Here is a 19,942-nt window from a genome sequence, read left to right on the forward strand (position 1 = left end):
CAAGTTCATGGAAATGTTGAAAAAGGTGAAAAAGGAGATGATTGCAAATAGATAGATACGTGTGTACTATAATATTATCTTATATTGTTTGAGTTTTGTATAAACGTGCGTTGTTTGATAGAAAGTCAGTATACTATATCCTTATATAACTTAGTCACTGTACTGTTAGATATACGTTAAGAGGGACATACCTTTCACCAATCACCATATATAGCCACAACCATTCGTATTAATGCTTTTCATACAAAGTTACAGCAAAGTCTTCATGTTATGTATCCTGGGTTTGGACAGGATATTACCCGCTTAAAATATTTCTATCGCGTTACATAATACTCAATAAATGTAATAGATTTGTAGCGTTGTAATTAGTTTTTTTTTAATGACAAATCTCTCATTTTAAAGAAAACTGAAATATTCACCGTCCCCTAACAGGTCTTATCATTGGAATGTAACAAGCAAAATATGTTTCAAGATTTTAAATTCATTTCCAATCCATTTTAAGGATATTGTGATCACTTATTATTCACATGAGCTGATCTTCATTCAAGATTCATCGTTGTTTTATAGAGCTCAACTTTGTTGAGTAACATTGTATTATTATTATTATTGATTTGTTTTCAATGATATAAAGTTTATCAGTGAGATGGCTGTATTATTTTCACTAAAAATTATACTTCACTAACAAAATTACTGTCTATTCTTAAAACATCGTTAAATTTCTGTACTATCAAATAATTTAAAATTTCTGCGATGCTCTACTGAACTTCTTGTGCATGTAACCGCCGACCACACAAAAACACATCAGACCAAATCTAACAATTTAAATGCAAGTACACAAACTCTTAAAAGTGTACAGTTATAATTGTTTAGCTCATAATGTCTGAGTACTGGAAGTCGCAGCCCCGCAAGTTTTGTCCCCAATGTAAATGCTGGATTGCAGACAACAAGATCAGCAGGGAGTTCCATGAAGGGGGCAAGAAACACAAGGAAGCCGTTGCCGTGAGTTGTCTCTTACCGCTCTTTAAATATCGGTGAGATTTCGCCAAATTTATCTTGTTCATACCATGCCCGCTTTCATTACTGTAAGTGTTGAAATGAGAATAAAGTAATAGCAAATTTGCTAAAAATTGGTTGTGAACCAATGCCCTGCCCAGATCCAACTCAAAGAAGCAAGGAAGAGAGGCGCCGCCGTCATGAAGGAGAGAGACGATCTAGCTGAAGCGTTAGTGGCTATCGAAAAGAAGGCCAGACTAGCAGTTATGAAGGATCAAGTTGGTGTGGACGAGTTGACGAATTCCTCTAGCTTGTCTGGCGGAAGGTTTGTCTGCTGTACCTTTGAGACTTCTCCTGGAAATTTGGAATAGCGCCAGAATAGCTGTGGCTCACACTTTAATTGTATGGTTTCTTGGCTGGTGTAAATTACGGCGATTCTTAAAGTTCTAAGCGGTGGCGTTGAGTTTGAGGTTTAACCGGTTGCCAGCAATTTTTGAGGTTTGTGGTGAGGGAGCAAATGCTGCGACGAACATTGGCAACCTCTGAAATATGTATCGCGCGATGATAGAATTATTGTAATACGGCATCGGATAGCTGCGCGGCTCTACGATTTCTTGTCGTGCACAGAAAGGGCAAAACAAAGAAACCGGAAGGGAGTGGCACTGAGCGAGTGATACGTGTGTGGCACATTTGGTTGATGAATTATCTCATGTTGCTTACTAATCAGTGACCTCTAACATCACCAATCTCAGGTCAGATGATAAAGATGTGTCAGAGGTTAACAAGATTCTCTACGCAACAAAAGAACCGGAAGGTAAATTTAGATTCATCCAATCTGAGCTTACTTAGTATGACGACATCTAATGAGTATCGTTTATTTTCACACGGGATTCCCTTAACTTATCTTGATGTGTGTATTGTAGAAATACACTATTGTGCTGTGTCTTTCCTCGGTGGTTAATAAAATGATAACGGATCACATTCACAGGTCACTAAATTTGTGACCCCTTATTCAGAGTCACGTCACTCTTAAAAGCTTAAACAACTTATAACTCACAATTTTATTTTTAGAGGAAGAGGAAGAAGAGAAGAACTTAGCCCCCGACACAGGGTTAGGAGTCTGGGAAACATTGCCCTCATACATTGCTCCTGATGAGGACATAGACCCGAGTAAGTGATCGCTCATGATAGAATTATAAGCTTCGATCACTTCAAGGATGCTTATTGTAGTACATGTAGTGGATGTTAGTTGGCCAATGAGATGTGAACTGGTACTTTTTAGTACTGATGAGGAAAGAGCAGGTATATTCTATAAATAGAACTTGCTTGTAACTAGTTATTTAGTTACAACTATAAATGTTATTATCCGGGCCCTTAATTCAGGTGAGTTACCAGAGACAGAAAGTTATGAAGTCAAGGAAAAAGCGTACGAAGTGAAGACCTGCGCTGTGATCCAATCCCTAGACGTGGAATCAGACCCCAAACCAAGCGTTGGCTTCAAAAAACGAAGAGCTAAAAACTTACGTAAAAAGCAAAAGACGGACGATTGAACTTTCATTTCGTAGGTTCACGGGCCTCTTCGTGATTTCTCTTACATTGGGTACATTAAATCAACACTCGAGCATTTGCCTGTTATCAGAATTTTTATTCGGAGTTTTTAAACATTTTGTTGTTAGGGTATCGAGAAGTTGTCTGAATATTACATGTAAAATGTGCCAGTATATTCGGGATTATTCTGTTGACAGAAGATTTGGTTAGCAATCTGATAAGAAGTACTTGGGTTGAAATGTAAGACCGACATTTCCCCCATTTAGAGCCATGACATGTTTTATCAGCTCTTTACATACCTTCTTATCTCTCCATAAACCGAGTTATTTTATTCTGCATTTTTATAAGTGGTTCCCGGATTCTTTCCATTCCTTTGAAGCTGTGACCTTCTGTGTGTAAACGATACTTTGCACAATGGTACAACAAATCGAATATTTATCAATATCATGGAATGATGTTACATTTAACTTACATTAGGTCATAGCTCACGTTTATATTTCATCCACTTTGACTGGTAATATTTGGAATATTTATTCATTCCTCTCTGCTCTCGATGTAATTTTGTTCATTCCGCGCCGCCAGTAAGTATGTGATTTTAAGTTCGAATGCGTGACTTGGTATCAGAGCGTGAGTTGGTATCACAGCTTTACCCCTTAAATCTTATTACCCGTAATGAGGCTAAGGCTCGGCTTGGGCGGTGTTATAAATCCTTTGCTTTGTCCGATTACTCATTTTGTCAGATCTCCCATCGATATTAGTTAATAGCTTTGCCACACCCGCAACTTTGAGTTTTATTGTCTCTCTCATAATAAAATGAACCACCAAAAACCTTTGTAATTCTACCCGCTGTGATTATCGGTCACAAAACAATTTAATCAAATTCAGGTACACGGTAAAGCCAACTTAAAGATCGTATTAACATATTCGTGAACCAGGCAACAGCTGGGAGCTGTGTTCAGCAATATGATCTCAGACATATCGTGCATCACTTCTCCGGCTGTATCGTGACCATCTCCGAGTGCTACACTCGATTAATGATTACTGGTGGCCCTGCCCCTACTTGTGAAGCATTCCACACATTTTGCTTTTTGTAATATAGCTGACTAGGTACTAGATTTCATTAAAGTTTCACGGATTGCATGCAAGCTGTGATCTCTTAACATCTCACGGGTTGTGATGTTTACTTTTTCCTTTTTTATTTCTTGGAGTAAATGTTGAAATACAGACATTAGATGAAAACCGCCTTTTTTAATTGTTGTGCCCAGTATTTTATCAGTTTTTACCTCACCATGTGCCCATTCTTGCACGACAATTTGGCTCCTCCTCAGTCAGAAAACTTCAACAAAATGGCCCAACGATGGTTTATGTTTCAGTTTTGTATAATTACAATCCAATGTCATATGACTCACCAGGTGTTGTAAGTCTCGTAATTATATAATAGAATTGACATTAGTCATTTCTCACGGTGAATAGTAAGAAGCTTTGTGACCTCATTTGTTAATGTTCCAAAAAATCCTATAGATATGACTTGCCAGTTGCCAGAGTTTGATCATTGTTCTCTTTACGTTATATTTTAGTTCCGATGTTTAAACATGTCGTCATCACTTTAACAGACTAGTATTTATTTATCTAAATTAATTATTTAAACCCTACCCTAAAGTTACTGGCTACCAACCTGCCTGTTACTCATGGCTACCATGCCAGAGAGGCGGGTGACAATGCCGTCTAAACCGACCATGAGTGTGTCTCCAAAACCAAAGCTGCTACCACTGCCTAAGCTGTCTCCTAAGCCTGATTCACCTCTGAAACCTGAGTCTCCACTCTCCCCTAAACCAAGACTGTCTCCAAAACCGTTGCTGTCTTCAAAATCTATGGTGTCTCTTTCAATTTCTCGTAAAGCACCCCCTGAGACGCCTCCAAAGCCGCTGTCTCCAAAACCAAAGCCGGTTCCTCCAAAGAAAAACCAGCCTCTCCACAGGCTGAAAAACCCTCTCCTCCAGCGGTGATACTAAGACCAAAAGTTTCCAAAAGTGGTGCTCCTGATAAAAAGGAGAGGCTAAGTAAGTCGTGTTGAAATAAAACACAGGTGTTGTATTCTCTGCCTTGTTGTATTCTCTGCCTTGGTAATCGTTACACTTTACAGCGTGGCTTTGTAACTCGACTCAATGTGTGGTCTTTATTCTTGTTTTGTAGCTGACAATACGTGTTAAGTTACTCATTTAAGGCATTGTTCAGTGATCTGAATAATATAGTGATGTCTATAGCATATCTGTAATATGAATATTGTCTATAACATGCCTATAACATGTCTACAACATGGCCGATGTATGAATTAAAGTATGTGACCATGTCATTTACAGTCATTGAGTTATGATTTCCTTCATTCACACTTCTTGTTTGGCACATCCATGTTGATTATAACAGCCATAAGATTTATTAATAAACTCATTCTGTGTCAGGAAATCTTATGCTATCAAATTACGGTCGTTTGAGTGGGAAAATTCCTCAGATTTACCACATTCTTTTGTCGTGTCTTGGTGTTTTACATCGCTTGTACTTTGACTGAAAGTGTGGAATAATCAAACGCATGTTTACAAGAGTGCTACAATAGTGTGAAGGAATGGCGGAGATTTTTTGTGCCGGCAGTAAAATGTTTAAAATTTACGTTGCATTTTCGTATTCTGTCAGCATGTGCGCAACTTTGGTCTTTGTTGTATTTTATTGTGGTTGTTTAATACTTCGCTAAGCCAGCCATTTTTATAACTGTTAAATTCTTTCGACGGAATTTGTGTTTTGAATTTGATTTATCGGTCGAAATAAGTATTTAGATGGATTCTGATTTCGCAATTACTTTCCGAGGTTGTTTTTTATTTCTCTCGGCACTTTTTTCAGCACTGAATGTTTATTTATTTATTCTTTCAAAGCATCGGGTTGGCCATTACCGTTGACTCAAATTCAACCTTATAACCTTACTACTAAACATATAATCATGTTTTGTTTTTATAATTTTTTTTGTGAAAGCATGTTTTTACTTCAACGGAGTCGGACTCAGAGGCAACATTAAAGTGGGGCAAGTGCAAATCAAACTATTGGCCGTTTTCCGCACATATTCGCACACAAAAACAAAAACATTTAATCGACCATCCTTCCACGCTGCAGAGTGATTGCAATCCTAACCTAGTAGTAGTAGTAGTGCTAGAAACACTAATAGCTTTGTTGTTCCCCTTTGTTCGAGAAGCTTATTGTCAATACTACGTGGACCATAAAATAGTGGACCATGGGCGAACACTGGACATAACCAAACTGTAGATGTATTGGAAACTGCTATTATAATCATTCATTCATGCCAAACACTGAGCTAACATTCCTGCAGTGCAAATATCTAAGAACTATTCATCAATCTCCTCGTATGTGTGCCTGCCAATTATCTCATCTTGATAACGTTCTCGATGTTGTAAATTTTATATGGGATTAATGCTAAGTCAAAGTACAGCCTTATTACCACTAGGGTTAACTTACACTCTTATTTATTTACCACCGATTTCCTCTAATAAGTTACGGCCGCTCAATTCGCCAAATTTGTCGCACACATGCCCCACGTAAAACAATTTATGCATGCGAGATCGCACATTATGTTGCCGCCGTTAATGAATGTTGCTTCTGACTCAAGTTTTCAGGATTATAATTTTCAACAAAATATCCAGTATTAATATTGGTAAATTTTCCTGATCTCTAAAATATGTTGACGAATTCTAATGTGTCCTATGGCCGTTTGAGTTTGACGTTTTGTGATGTTGCAAATTCAATAATTTACATGCAACATTAAACATTTGTTACTATCAGGGAGGCGATATTCTCTGGCAGTGATGAGCAACGTCGCAGCCCCTGAAACTGCTAGCTCTAGTTCTCGTAAGTGAAACAGTTATTGTCCGTTATCATATTTTCTTAGACTAACGCTCACTATCCCATGACATGTAGGTTGAGAATTTAATCTTATTTTGGTGTTGAGTCATACCAGACCTAATCCAATCAGTATTATCACAATCTCGTATCCGATATCTATATTCATCATAAACTAGGTTTGAGATATACCGACAATTAAATAAACATGTTGCATCTGATATCAGATATCAATTAGATTACCCATCTGTGACTGTCTCCCCAGATGATTTACGAAGAGATATTGAGCGTAAAGGCGAGGATATCTGGAAAACTTACTGCCGAAACCCGCCGGGCTACCCGACCCTCTTCCCTCCTGTCCCCCAACTTCCTGCCAAACTTCGGGACAAGCTATGCAGTGACAAGGAAGATGCGGTATCTCGATATCAGTGCGAGGCTACGGTGTATCGAGCCCTAGCGAACCTTCCAGAAGATCTCGTAGTTCTGCAAGGCTTCGAGTTTACTCACCAGGAGTTTGGATTGTACGTGAATCACGAATGTGATAAGACCGATACGGAGGTCGAGGGAGGCTGTGATTTCGTTGCCATTGGAGAAAATCATGTGGTTATTCTTGATGTTAGATCCATGAGTTTGGACGGTGATGGTGCTGGTGATTTGTTTCTGGAGAATTTTAAAGAGTCGGCAGGACTAAGAGCAAAGGTGTCGAAATTGGCACTCCGATTATTATCAAGACATTCCGTTTCAAAATGCCGACCATCCGTCAATTCACTGTATTTCCGAACATATCAAAATCGGAATGCGAAAAGCTACCCCAGTTTGCTACACTTTCTGACGCAGAAAAAGGTAACCTACTATTTTCCAACGAACTTACTACTTGGTGGGCCAGTCAAAATAAAGCAGATAAGGTAAAGATTAAGAAGGACAAGGAATTTCACGTAGCTCTTCAGCGCGTAAAACAGACTCTGATCGGTATTTGGTCTATGGACAGGGAGAATGTCAGTGGTACAGGTAATTGTGGACTTGGCAAGAATTTAACACGTGTTGAAGCGCTTCTCGACGGGAGAAAAACTGTGGAAATTGAGGATTTTGTTTCGGCTATCAGTAAACTATCTAACAAAGATCATAGCTCCGAGCTAAATGGGGGAGATGAGGTAGATGGTGGAGATGACCATCAAAATATTATGTACGGAGTAAAACCAGTTCTACACTTGGTAACCCGGAGAGTCGGTCACGAAACTGTGCCACTCACCACCTTGATTAGCAACATCTTAGAAACAGACATCACGAATCTTGCAGATGTAGACCCTGCGACCACAGCTATAGTTGACGTGAACACCAACTCTTCTAGTTCATTGCTAGCAAGTTTAGAGTCCATGTCAGCGATAAAGGGTTATGATGAAGTGGTAGCCTCGGACTGGACCGCTGTAACATGTGTTGTAGACTTGTCCGAAGTCTTAAGACTATCCGCAATGAAAGCCGGCCAGTGTCAGGATCTGGACACAATTCTTGTTCGAATGAATTCCGTTTTTGCAAGAGTTAAGTCTTACTTGTCCGTGATTCTAATCGTCGGCGCTACAGAAGTTATGGGCGACGAACAATTCGACGAATTCGGAAAAGAAACTCTGAATAAAATCAACAGAGCTTACTTCCTGAAAACTAAAACCACTCTTAGCAACCTTGTTCAAGCTCAAGTTTCCCAGTCATGTGTCAAGTATTACAACACGGCCTCTTCGTCAAGTAGCAGTGACTGTGTTCAGCTCCCCTGGGCTGAGATCAAGAAGAAACTAGATTCCATGTTCATCTTCCCGGAACAAAGAATAAACAAGCAGGTGGTTATTTTGATAACCACACAGATCGCCACCGTTGAGAACCATGTTTTGAGTATTGCCAGCAAGATAAACACTCAAAAGAGTGCAACCAAGAACTGGATAGACAAATTAGGACCAGGTTGTCGAAACGATGATCTAAAAAGGATAAAAAATACCATTGATAAACTACAAGAAGGAATATTTGAAATGCACGAACTTCACGGTAAACTGACGACGCAATTGTGTGATCTGAGCCGAATGTACCAAGAGGTTTACGAAGATGTTGAGGCCAACATCGACTAAAGAATTTTAGTGGTTTACTTTAAAATTGTTCTTGACAATAATTTTGCACGAAATTTACTCAAAGATTTTTGAAAATGTTAAGTTATAAATGGTTAAGAATAGATTCTATTTTAAGCACAAAATGGAGAAGCTTGTTTTATATTGCACGCATTTTATATTCCTTTTTGTTATACTAAGTTGTTTGAGAATTGTTAGATTGGACTTAATTCCAGGACATTTTCCTGATATAATTAAAAATTGTTAGTTTGTAGTAATGTTGAACATTGAAGTATGGCAAAACTATTTAATTAAAATTGATTTTTATAATTGCAAACTCAAAATCTATCATTATTGTTTAAAATTGAATCAAATTTTGACAAATAAAAAATTGTCGAGATTTGGAAATTGGCTACTTTATAAATCTTATACAATGTCTTGCAGAAATTCTACCCAATACTTTGTCATACGTTGTATGACCCGCCTGTATCGTCAGGACGATAAAGGGGGACCTAGTGAAACGACCGTGGGGGTAACGACTTGCTCTAACCAGAGCCCTCTCGCTTGCAGTAGCGCGCGACCGCCGTGAAACAAGCGCGTCACGCAGTGCGCGTATACACATGGCTATGTTGTATGTGAAGGTCACGACGTGATACAACCAATACTATAGTACTATTATAATAATTCTAGTTGTTAGTCAATCCTTTCCAGCTTCTTTCAGATAAAATATTTGTTCCAAATATTATGTTCATATTGTTCCAAGACCGTCAACGATTCCTATCCAAATCGGCCCACGTCTTCGTAGGTTGTAAACCTACAATTATTACTTACTGGGCCGCGCTCAGCCTGTCATTCCGCCTAATCAGCTCTATTACTGGGCCGCGCTCAGCCTGTCATTCCGCCTAATTTCTATTATAAACATAATAGCCTGAGGTCCCCAAGTAAACAATTACTTGCTACATGAAATGCATTTTCGAACGCTGATCCCCAATGACCTGGGAGTGGGACCGCAGGCCCCACTATCTATCAAGTAGTGACCCTCATTGTCGTTTCACTATAGAATAGTTTCAACCCAAGAAACCTTACTGGCTGGAGCCTAACTTTGAAAGTAAAAGAGATAGCGTCTTCCGGTTTTTTGCAAAATGTTCGTTTCGCAAAAATAACGTTTCCCCCCAGGGGAAAATTGAAAACAACGTAGATTTTGAATTATCGCGAAAAGTCATATTTTAGGCCTTATAAAACTGCGTAGCTTTAACTTTGCAGATTGTTGTTCTCTGATTGGCTGAATCGTATCACGTGGTACGCGGTACAATTGCATTCCTGGAATATTTGAAGCGTGCAAATGCAATGAACTAGCGAGCGCGCGCGGAGTTCAACATGCTGTGAAAAGGCGATCACCCTGTAGTAATATCGCTAGCCAGTAAGGATTGCTGGGAACGCAAACGATACAGGAGAAGCCGCGCACTCGGGCCATACAACCTATGAGTATAACAATAAAGTCTTAATGCTTAAGTCTGAACTTCTGCAAAAGTCGAAATCGTGCAAAAATGAGATATGCGCAATGGTGTTAATTTTTGATGGTCAGCTAGAACATAAAAACAATTTTTTCTTGACAATTTCAAACAACCAAGCGTATGAAGCATTGTTATTAAAATAAAACGATATTTTGAATCAAGTGCGTCGCGTCACGCGCATTTCTGTAATTTTCATTACAATAAAATTGTATGAATCGAGCGCTATCACCAACTTCTTTACCTGAAGCTGCATTAACGAGTTCTTAGAAGCTTGTCCTTGCCTTGGTCAAAATTGAATTTGTTTGCAGAGCCTATCTAGTAAACTATTATAACCATTAATGCAAAGCCCATAATTTTTCGCCAGCCCACCAATAGATAATATTCGCCTTCAAGTGGCATTTTATTTTCTTGATTTGCACAACATAAAAAGCATAATCAATAATAGAGTGTAGAGTTTCTGTCACAACAAGACTGCAATCCCTAGCCTAGTAACAACACTTTATTTCTCCCAACAATTTGTATCTGGTCTAAGTAAGAGCCTTGTCTCCGAAAACTCATCTGGACTAACGTTTTGGTGTGTGCAAAAACTTCCAGGCCCTCACATTCCTTGCCCCGTTGCCTGTCCGTTTACAACCCAATTAGCAGTTAAAGACAGAACGTCATAAACCAAATGCGCATTATATTTTCATTGTTGTAAATTTGTAGATTCTGTAAAATGTGCTAAAATTAAATTTCTTGTTTTATTGAAATTTCTTGTTTGATTGAGTAAGGGGTGTCACAGAGTTTTATTCTCGCTGGAAAGCTGACCACCAACGCAACTCACAAGTGCATAATGATCAAAGAAAACCAAGATCAAGTTACAAATTACTGTCCAGGCCGACCAAATTGGCAGTTGTTCTGACTTGGCCACCCAAGCAGGTCATGAAGTGCAATCTTGGTTTACTAGATTTCACTCTGCTAATGTGACTGCAGCCCGGGGGCTGGCACAGACCTTGATAATTAGTAGAATTATTAGCTGTTTTAGATTTAATAATAATAATTTTATGAAATGTAAATCCTAACATTTAAACCTATAGGCTAGACATACTAGCAGCAAATTTGTGGCTAATAATCTCAGTATCCCAAATCTTGCAACTACGTTTTCTGGGCCGAAGGTTTAATAATAATGTAATCGTGCTTTTTAAGGGAGCCCTGAGCAGGGGAGTTCAGTTAGCAAATTGGTGGTATCATTGTGATATGTTTTGTTAATTGGAAGTTAGAAAGCTGATACTCTTCTTAGCACATTATATACACTAACTGTGGTACTATTTCCATGTAATTAACCTAATAATGTACAGTTGTAATAATTGACTTAATAGGAGTGTGTTAATTAACCTAATCGAATCAATTATTTATTCCTAACATTCAATCTTCCCTGTAGGTATGGCCAATGGATTCCAATAACACCAAGGCCCTCTTTAAAGAGGTAAGGTATTTTTCATGTTTCTGATTTATTTGAAAAACCTGCACTGCTGTCTGACTTTTATTTATTTGTTCACAGCTAGTATACAAATCACATGATATTGTACACTTTTAATCAGTAATCATTGCTTGTTGACCACTAATATCATCATATTTTCAGTCTACAGTGACAAAGTTATTACAAGAGCACTTTGGAAACCCCAAGACTAAATGTAAGTTGTCACTCACGCCCTCCGACATTATATTAGTCCCAGTTAATAATAGTTAATATATTGATAGTCATTGTGCAATTAAATACATATTTTAGTTTTAGTTTTGTTGTCGCTCTGCTCCAATTGAAGCTTGGTACATTGTTGTGTTTGATAATGTTATACATTTTGAAGCCGTCGATTGTTGCCGTCAATTATTTTAATTTAATTTCAATTATAATTCATATAATTCTGATTTAGATATTTCAGTATAATTATTTAATTTTGACATGTACACCGAAAGTAAATGTCATTCGGTTTATTGCAGGTGTACCTTTCAGAAAAAGTAAAATCATAGTTGTCACAATATTTACTTAAGTATATATTTATATAAGTGCTGTACTTTTCCTCAATTCGAAGTCTGTGAACTTTTTAAGTTAACAGAGAACTGGACAATATCATTAAAAACTGCCCATCGGTCATTGTGACAACTATGGTTTTATCTTGCTCTTTGTTTTCTTGAACCAGGTATTTTTTAGCACTGATAGTAATCACAACTATCAGTCTTAACATTCATGATCTCAGATATAGCAGATTTAGGATGAGGTGGACTCTTTGGATTCTAACAATTATCTGTATAATACTCCACATCAGTAGTTCACAAAGTAACCCTTATCACGTTCTGGGTGTTTCTAGATCAGCCTCCAAATCAGAAATTCAGAAAGCGTACCGAAAGCTTGCCAAGAAATATCACCCTGATGTAAGTAGTGATCCTGATGCTGAAAGAAAGTTTACTGAAGTGGCTGCTGCGTATGAATCGCTGACAAAAGAACAAAACCAGCCCAAACAACAGCAAAGTAGACAGGGTGGATCCAGACAAGAGTTCTACTTCAACGGTCAGCGGTACACGTTCAGCGGAGGAAATGAGTTTGGGGGTGGCCGTGGATTTAACAGCTTTAACAACTTTCGGAAGAAGGAACCACACAAGGATTCTCCCATATTAACAGTTAAGCGGTTTGAACAGGAAGTTCTTCCAGACAGTTACATGTCAATTCATCTCGTTAAAGTTACATCTCGGTGGTGTTTCCTCTGTATGGAGTATGATCGAGCGTGGCCTGATGTCATGAACCATTTCAAACCCTATGGTATGAAATTCTGGGAGTTACCCTATGACTCCTCAAATATGAAGCAGAAGATATCAGTCTATGAAACTCCATCATTTTTGATAATCGTATCAGGACGGGTTTATCATTTCACCCTTTCTCTTACTTTCACAAACCTTGAGAGATTCATATTATCTAAAGTTCAGTCTGTTCTGGTTATGGATCAAGTGAACGACAGGAAAGTTGACACCTTTGTTGGTGATTTCACAGACTATAAAGCTAAGGTAATATTTGTCTCCAAGACATTCTCTTTTCCCCAAGCAATGGCTGCGTTCAAGTTTAAGGATTACTACAAGTATGGCTTCAGCTCAACTGATGACGAGTCTACAAAGAACATTCTACAGATTCTACCCTCACCAAGTAAAATGGGAGTCATTATATTTAAGGAGGTTTACCCTGCGATAAGTAGGAAGGACAATGTAGATTCTATTGGGCAGTTACTGCAGATTCTTGAGGCCGAAAAGAAGTTGATTTTACCCAAAATAAGCTCTCCGAAAACATTTGATGAGATATGTTCTCGGTCTGTTGATCAACCATGTGTGATATTTGTGTTTGCTTCAAAAGAAGAGTACAAGTCAACCAGATTGCTGATTCAAACTGGAGAGCTTCAATTCAAACGAAACATGCAATTCTCTTTCTTATACCGTGATGCCCAATTTGAATTCATAGAATCGTTCTTCCCACCGTATCCTCTGAACAATGTTCTGCTTCTAAAACGAACATCAAACACCCACGCTCACGTTTTGTGGCTCCCCAGATGGGATCTGTCTGATGTAGCCTCACTTTACATAAACTTAAGAGAGGGTGAAGCCAAATTGGGAGGAGATCGAGTAAAACTAGGCGCCATTATCAACGAACATGCTCCTTCACTCCTGGACAATGTTATGGAGTTCATATCATTCTCTATTGAGAGTACTATTGGACAAATACATCTGATCAGCCTCAACACCTGGTTATCAGTAATATCTATAATAACACTCTTCTGTGTCACCTTCCTGATAAACAATGATCCAGAGGAAGCGCAGCGCCGTCAGCGCAATGGAGGTCAACAACAGAGCGCTGAGCAGCAAACCTTCCAAGAAAACACACCTAACTTTGTGGATTTGCCCGAGCTGACTGCTCTAACAGCTAGCAAACTCCTCCCCTCAGATAAATCACAGATGACATTGCTCGTTGTGGGGGACCTTAAGGATGGAAGTTCGGTCCCTCTACCCGTTAGAGTTGTATCGGCTAAACTAAAAGAGTTGTGTATAAGAGGCCCTCAGTCCGTCGCTTTTGTCTCTCATGACAAATACGAATCTTGGTTGTTTTTGTTTGCTGAGCTGGCAGGGTGTAGGCTGATCCAGGGTTCGGTGATTGCGGTGAACTTTAATAAGAAATATTTCAACTTCTTTACCCCAATCAACACATGTTCTAACTCCTCGTTAGTTAACCTGCAGGATAGGGTTACTCTCTGGTTTGAGAGGTTGTGTGAGGGAAGTTTACCTAGGTTCGGTCATGGGGAGTTGGAGTATCCTACAGGCTGATTTATTTAAAATTAGTATATATATATAATATATTGTAATTGATTAATAATTTATAATAGAATTTTAATCTTAAACAGAAATATTGATGGAGCTAATTATTTTTTTATTTTTTGACCTTAAAGTGACTTAACTTATGAACTTCCCCAATCTGTGTGAGTTGTGACTATATTTAACGGGCTTGCACTTTTCCAGCTAGTACATTTAATTTGTAGATTTCAATCGTAAGCTGAAATAATATATGTTGTTAAATTTTTTGTTTATTCTGTATAGTCAAGGATCTGACGACATTCCCGTCTATATAACTTCCGCCCCGGGGTTTGAGACTTGGAATACCTCAAGGGACCCATTAGAAACAAATTTGGCTTGGGTAGAAATTTTGGCTATGGGGCAGTTTTGCGCAATTGACCACGCCCTTTTTTGGCGCTTTTGCAACTTTAGAATCAAAATAACTTCGCTTCTAATTGGAATTAGAAGCTCAGCTTGGCTTTGAAGTTGTTCAGAATCATCACATTTAGGGGGGTAGAGCATAATTTTAAAGTCAACAGACATCGGGTTGTTGAGTTATGTGACCACACCCTTATTTACCCTCGCGAGTCGTGATTTTCACACTAAATACGAGATATCTCGGCTTCTGATTGAGCTACGTGCTCATCCTGGGCATTAAAATGTTCAGAATCATCACATTGAGTAGGGTAGACCACAATTTCAAAGTCCTCAGATGTCAGGTTGTTGAGTTATTAGGCCCCAACCTGTTTTTACGCTCTTGCGGGTAGCGATTGCAGCGCTTAAAATCAAAATAACTCAGCCTCCAATTGAAGTTAGGAGCAAAACTCGGGCAGCAAAATGTTCACAATCATCACATTGAGTGGGGTAGAACGTAGTTTCAAAGTCCTCAGACGTCAGGTTGTTGAGTTATTAGGCCCACACCATAATATTTACGCTCTCGCGAGTCGCGAGTCGACACTTAAAATCAAAATAACTCGGCTTCTGATTAGAGTTAGGAACTAAACTTGGGCATAAAAACGTTCAGAATCATCACATTAAGTGGGGTAGAACGTGGTTTCAAAGTTCTCAGGCGTCAGGTTGTTGAGTTATTAGGCCCACACAATAATATTTACTCTCTCTCAAGTCGCGAGTTGACACTTAAAATCAAAATAACTCGGCTTCTGATTAGAGTTAGGAACTAAACTTGGGCATAAAAATGTTCAGAATCATCACATTAAGTGGGGTAGAACGTGGTTTCAAAGTTCTCAGGCGTCAGGTTGTTGAGTTATTAGGCGGAACCCTATTTTTATGCTCTCGCGAGTCGCGAGTTGACACTTAAAATCAAAATAACTCGGCTTCTGATTAGAGTTAGGAACTAAACTTGGGCATAAAAATGTTCAGAATCATCACATTGAGTGGGATAGAACGTAGTTTCAAAGTCCTCAGACGTCAGGTTGTTGAGTTATTAGGCGGAACCCTATTTTTACGCTCTCGCGAGTCAACACTTAAAATCAAGATAACTCGGTTCCTGATTAGAGTTAGGAACAAAACTTGGGCATGGAAATGTTCAGAATTATCACATTAAGTGGGGTAGAACTTGGTTTCAAAGTCTTCAGACGTCAGGTTGTTAAGTTATTCGACGGAACCCTATTTTTACGTTCTCGCAAGTAGTGATTCTATGCTTAAAATCAAAATAACTCTGCTCCGGATTAGAGTTAGGAATTAAACTTGGGCATAGAAATGTCCAGAATTGTGAACATTTTTATGCCCAAGTTTAGTTCCTAACTCTAATCAGAAGCCGAGTTATTTTGATTTTAAGTGTCGACTCGCGACTTGCGAGAGAGTAAATATTATGGTGTGGGCCTAATAACTCAACAACCTGACGTCTGATGACTTTGAAACTACGTTCTATCCCACTCAATGTGATGATTCTGAACATTTTTATGCCCAAGTTTTGTTCCTAATTCTACTCAGAAACCGAGTTATTTTGATTTTAAGTGTCGACTCGCGACTCGCGAGAGCATAAAAATAGGGTTCCGCCTAATAACTCAACAACCTGACGCCTGAGAACTTTGAAACCACGTTCTACCCCACTTAATATGATAATTCTGAACATTTCCATGCCCAAGTTTTGTTCCTAACTCTAATCAGAAGCCGAGTTATCTTGATTTTAAGTGTTGACTCGCGACTCGCGAGAGCATAAAAATAGGGTTCCGCCTAATAACTCAACAACCTGACGTCTGAGGACTTTGAAACTACGTTCTATCCCACTCAATGTGATGATTCTGGACATTTTTATGCCCAAGTTTAGTTCCTAACTCTAATTAGTAGAGGCTGTTACGGGCAAATATCACGCTTTTTTGCTCGAGCCCTGGGACTTCTTTTAGGGTTCTTATATGATAGAATGGAGTGTACTGAACACTCTGACGGTATCGGGAACCTTCTAGAGCCTTCAGAAGCTGTGTTGTGAGCACTTTACTGCCAAAACTTCGGACATCTACAGACACCGGAATATCGACTAAAAATTTTTTCTGAGTTGTTCCCCTAATTTCTCTTAGGTTGCTTAAGCCCCAGAAAGTGTCAGATCGTCTAAATATTGCTCCATTCCGGTGTTAGAGACCTCGAAAATTTCGACCACGTAGAACGTGTTGCGCGTCGTATGTAGTGTTTACAATGAAAAAAGTGCACTTAAATCTGATTCGGTTGCGGCGCGTGACGTATCTAGCACGATATTTGCTCAAAAGCGCGTCACTGCGCCAGAAACCTCGTGGTACCGTAACACTGTAGAAAATAGATAATCACAAGAGACACAATAAACGTATCATCACTATGCAAAGTTAATGTTAAAATGATACAATAGCCCTGCTTTAACAGATTAATCCACATAAACACTATATTTCTACAGATGCCACCGATCGGTAAATCGAACATGTTTTTGAAGATAAATCGTCTTACGGAACGATAGCTGATAGAATTCGTTTCTACATTGAAAGATTTCTTTTCTAATCTCCGTTATGAGTGCTGTCTTTGTTAAAGTGTTATCATCTCTATCCGAATCTATTGTTGCGGCAAGATTAGATACAAACTCGTCTTACCGACATTGTCTTTCTGAAAACTGATGTGATCAGATTAAACATTGCTGGAGTTTGCAGCGTTCTCAGATAAATTAGACGTCACATAGTCATTGTACTTAAGCTTCAGGTCAGACACGAGGTACAGTTCTGGTAAAACATTCTCCTGCTCCAGTTAAAAGGTCCGTACAGCGTCAATACCTGCACTCATTAATGCAGCATTGGTGTTGTCGTGCGTGGACACGTGTCTTTCCATTTTAAAACAGGTTTTTAGAGACAGGTTTTAAACTTACAGCTTCAGATAATTTACCCTTCAATTGTTTCACCCTCGAGTTGCTGTACCTCAAACGACACGTTTTGTGATATCTACCTAGCTTGCTATAGAGATATTTTCCGAGACTCTCAGGGTTAAGAACAGGGCACTTGTTCATGTGCGAATCAGGATTAACATCGATGTTGCACAGATCCTGACGATTTCTGTAGATGTCCACAGATAGTATGTTGCGAAATCGACGAAGAAACTTTTATCTTTTCCTTGAATCAGACTATCCTTTTTCGTTTCTAACGTCTAGGGAAATTCGTATTGTTAAAGAAGAATATCCTCTCATACTCTTAAAATTAAATCGAGATAATATGTATAATAATTATATTTGCGAGCAAAAGTTTCACACAAACCTGTTCAACCTGGCATATGAAACACAAGTCTCAGTCCATTTCAAACAAATCAACATCTGGTCCACTTGATTGGGAACTAAATGAAGAAAGTCTCCACATTTTCTTAGTTCTATTCGAGGAGGCCGAGGGTGACAAAGGCGGGACTTTTTCCACTTGGATGGCAATAGCTTCTTCAATCTTCATCACAAGAAGATTCGTCAATTTCAGAAACAGCACTGTACACCTGCAAATACTTTATTACTTCCCACATTTATATCAACAGTATCATATCACATAAGTTTGAGATCGTACAAGTGTTATATCATTTTAAAAGTTTGCAAATCCGATAGAAATGGATTAAAAATTACTACTCGCTGTCTATTTAACTTTGAATAATAATGTTTTTAAATGTTAGTAAAACAGGAGGAAACCACTCACCCTGTTATAGTTGTCTTTTACATAGTTAAGACACTGAATACACAAAAAAGAGGTTTGCTTTGGTGAGCACAACCCAGGATTGATCTTCTGCAGCAGGGCGAGGAATTCTCTAGACTGTTTTGTCATTCGTTCACTTTCAGAGCGGAAGAAAACTGTTTCATTAAAATCCTTTATTTCTATTCGGGTACAGATACAGCACTCTGAAAATTGATGAATGATCACATTTTTGTATACCTTACGGCAAAGTCTTATGTCTGTGGTAAAAGAATGATATTCTTTCAATAGTATTTTATTAAAGCCTAAACTTAACTTCTACCAATTCAAAATTGTTTACGTCGGTCTCCCCTCCTTGAGCCACTTTTCACATAGCTATTGAGTATAAATCACTCTAGCACAAGCGACTTCAAACCCCCTCCCCTAGGCTGGATTAGGTTATATGTGAACTGTGCTCTAGTGCATGACTGACTTTACATAATGCAGAGCATGCAAAGTTTTGATGTTTCATAAACTTATGAATAAAGTTTTTTAAATCGTGACATAAAAAGCAGTGGTCGCCCGGTGCCCCGGCCAAAATCACAACCCCCAGCGGGCCCAGCCCTTCCCGGCCCCGGCCAAAAATTGGCAATTCGCCGGGGGTAAACACCGGCCCCGGCCAATAAATTTAACCCCGGCCAATTCTCAGTGGTCAGCCCGTCAGCCCAGCCCCAGCTATATTGGGGCTCCCCGGCCCCGGTCAGAATCCTGCCCCCGGTCGACCACTGATAAAAAGTTAACTCACTGGATTTGTCCAAAAGCGAGAGAAAGTACTGAGAAAGCACTTATACGTCACCACCAGAGGGCCTAGAGAGGTTATCTTTGTCTGTTTAATTGAATATTGAGTATATAATATGAGATTTAAGATGAACATGATAGATATAATGTCCAAATTCTAAAGTTCCACCAAAATTGAGTCACATTAAACTTGGTTAACACAACAATTTTCTTCATTATAGTAGGTGATTTGACATAGTGAAGTGTAAACTAAATTATTATTTATAATAATTACCTGTCGGAGGGATTTAAGTGTTCCTTTGAACAGTCCTTTTCTGGAAGGTTGAGAGCTTTCAATACATCCAGAGAGCCAAATTGGATTCGTCCTTCTTTCGGGCATTATATGCAGTCTTTGATATGATGCCTTGTACATTTTGAAACCCTGCAGTTATCATTATTCAATACTTATAGAGCCTTAGATAAGGGGTTAGGGGTCGTTCACATAATATTGTGTAATTGCAATATAGTAAGGTTACTGTACATTTCCAACCCTTTGTCATGTATATCACAACAGATGATGTTAAAAGCATACTTATATTATGATACAGTTTTACAGTTTTTGTTACGTGTTGATAATCTAGCTCTTATCTCTATTTTATCGCTA

The 19,942-nt window shown here is 38.7% G+C and overlaps 4 protein-coding genes and 1 long non-coding RNA gene across 9 annotated transcripts in view; 3 read left to right on the forward strand and 2 right to left on the reverse strand.

Moving 5' to 3' along the window:
• The window catches only part of LOC134816936 (rab-like protein 2A), a 46,513-nt gene extending 46,165 nt beyond the window's left edge, over positions 1 to 348 (reverse strand). The window contains exon 1 of the mRNA XM_063825994.1: positions 333 to 348. The gene's annotated coding sequence lies outside the window, so the exon portion shown is untranslated. The remainder of the gene's footprint in view (positions 1 to 332) is intronic.
• The window catches only part of LOC134816912 (mucin-2-like), a 765,431-nt gene that overhangs the window by 732,177 nt on the left and 13,312 nt on the right, over positions 1 to 19,942 (forward strand). For 2 of the 3 annotated variants that reach the window (XM_063825934.1, XM_063825933.1), the window contains exons 2-3: positions 11,463 to 11,507; positions 11,664 to 11,715. The exons of the other annotated variant lie outside the window; for it this stretch is intronic. The gene's annotated coding sequence lies outside the window, so the exon portion shown is untranslated. The remainder of the gene's footprint in view (positions 1 to 11,462; positions 11,508 to 11,663; positions 11,716 to 19,942) is intronic. 3 annotated transcript variants of the gene reach the window in all.
• On the forward strand, positions 795 to 8,868 carry LOC134816927 (WW domain-binding protein 4-like). Of its 3 annotated transcripts, XR_010160450.1 has the most exons (7): positions 795 to 999; positions 1,155 to 1,318; positions 1,746 to 1,807; positions 2,065 to 2,163; positions 2,377 to 2,593; positions 6,385 to 6,450; positions 6,707 to 8,868. XR_010160450.1 is itself a non-coding variant. In XM_063825981.1 (5 exons), exons 1-5 carry the CDS (start codon positions 877 to 879, stop codon positions 2,541 to 2,543), a joined length of 615 nt encoding a protein of 204 aa, XP_063682051.1. In that variant the 5' UTR covers positions 795 to 876; the 3' UTR covers positions 2,544 to 4,495. The 3 variants fall into 3 exon arrangements, 2 of the variants coding, with proteins under 2 accessions (XP_063682051.1, XP_063682050.1); XM_063825981.1 differs by lacking the exons at positions 6,385 to 6,450; positions 6,707 to 8,868 and having other exon boundaries at positions 2,377 to 4,495; XM_063825980.1 differs by lacking the exons at positions 795 to 999; positions 1,155 to 1,318; positions 1,746 to 1,807; positions 2,065 to 2,163; positions 2,377 to 2,593 and adding an exon at positions 3,700 to 4,601.
• On the forward strand, positions 12,226 to 14,466 carry LOC134816920 (dnaJ homolog subfamily C member 16-like). The gene has a single exon (XM_063825970.1). The coding sequence runs from the start codon at positions 12,293 to 12,295 to the stop codon at positions 14,378 to 14,380; it is 2,088 nt and encodes a 695-aa protein (XP_063682040.1). The 5' UTR covers positions 12,226 to 12,292; the 3' UTR covers positions 14,381 to 14,466.
• Positions 17,195 to 19,720, reverse strand: LOC134816756 (uncharacterized). The gene is made up of 5 exons (XR_010160436.1): positions 19,574 to 19,720; positions 19,307 to 19,387; positions 18,529 to 18,728; positions 18,112 to 18,334; positions 17,195 to 18,004 (listed from the first exon to the last, which is right to left on the reverse strand). It is a non-coding gene; the product is annotated as an uncharacterized LOC134816756 (long non-coding RNA).

The sequence above is a fragment of the Bolinopsis microptera genome, chromosome 6 (assembly GCF_026151205.1).
Source record: "Bolinopsis microptera isolate Bmic1 chromosome 6, MBARI_Bmic_1.0, whole genome shotgun sequence".
Taxonomy (NCBI): Eukaryota; Metazoa; Ctenophora; class Tentaculata; order Lobata; family Bolinopsidae; genus Bolinopsis; species Bolinopsis microptera.

Excerpts from the sequence above, each read along its gene's own strand:
- LOC134816927 (XM_063825980.1), top strand. The coding sequence starts at position 7,188 with ATGCCGACCATCCGTCAATTCACTGTATTTCCGAACATATCAAAATCG.
- LOC134816920 (XM_063825970.1), top strand. The coding sequence starts at position 12,293 with ATGAGGTGGACTCTTTGGATTCTAACAATTATCTGTATAATACTCCAC.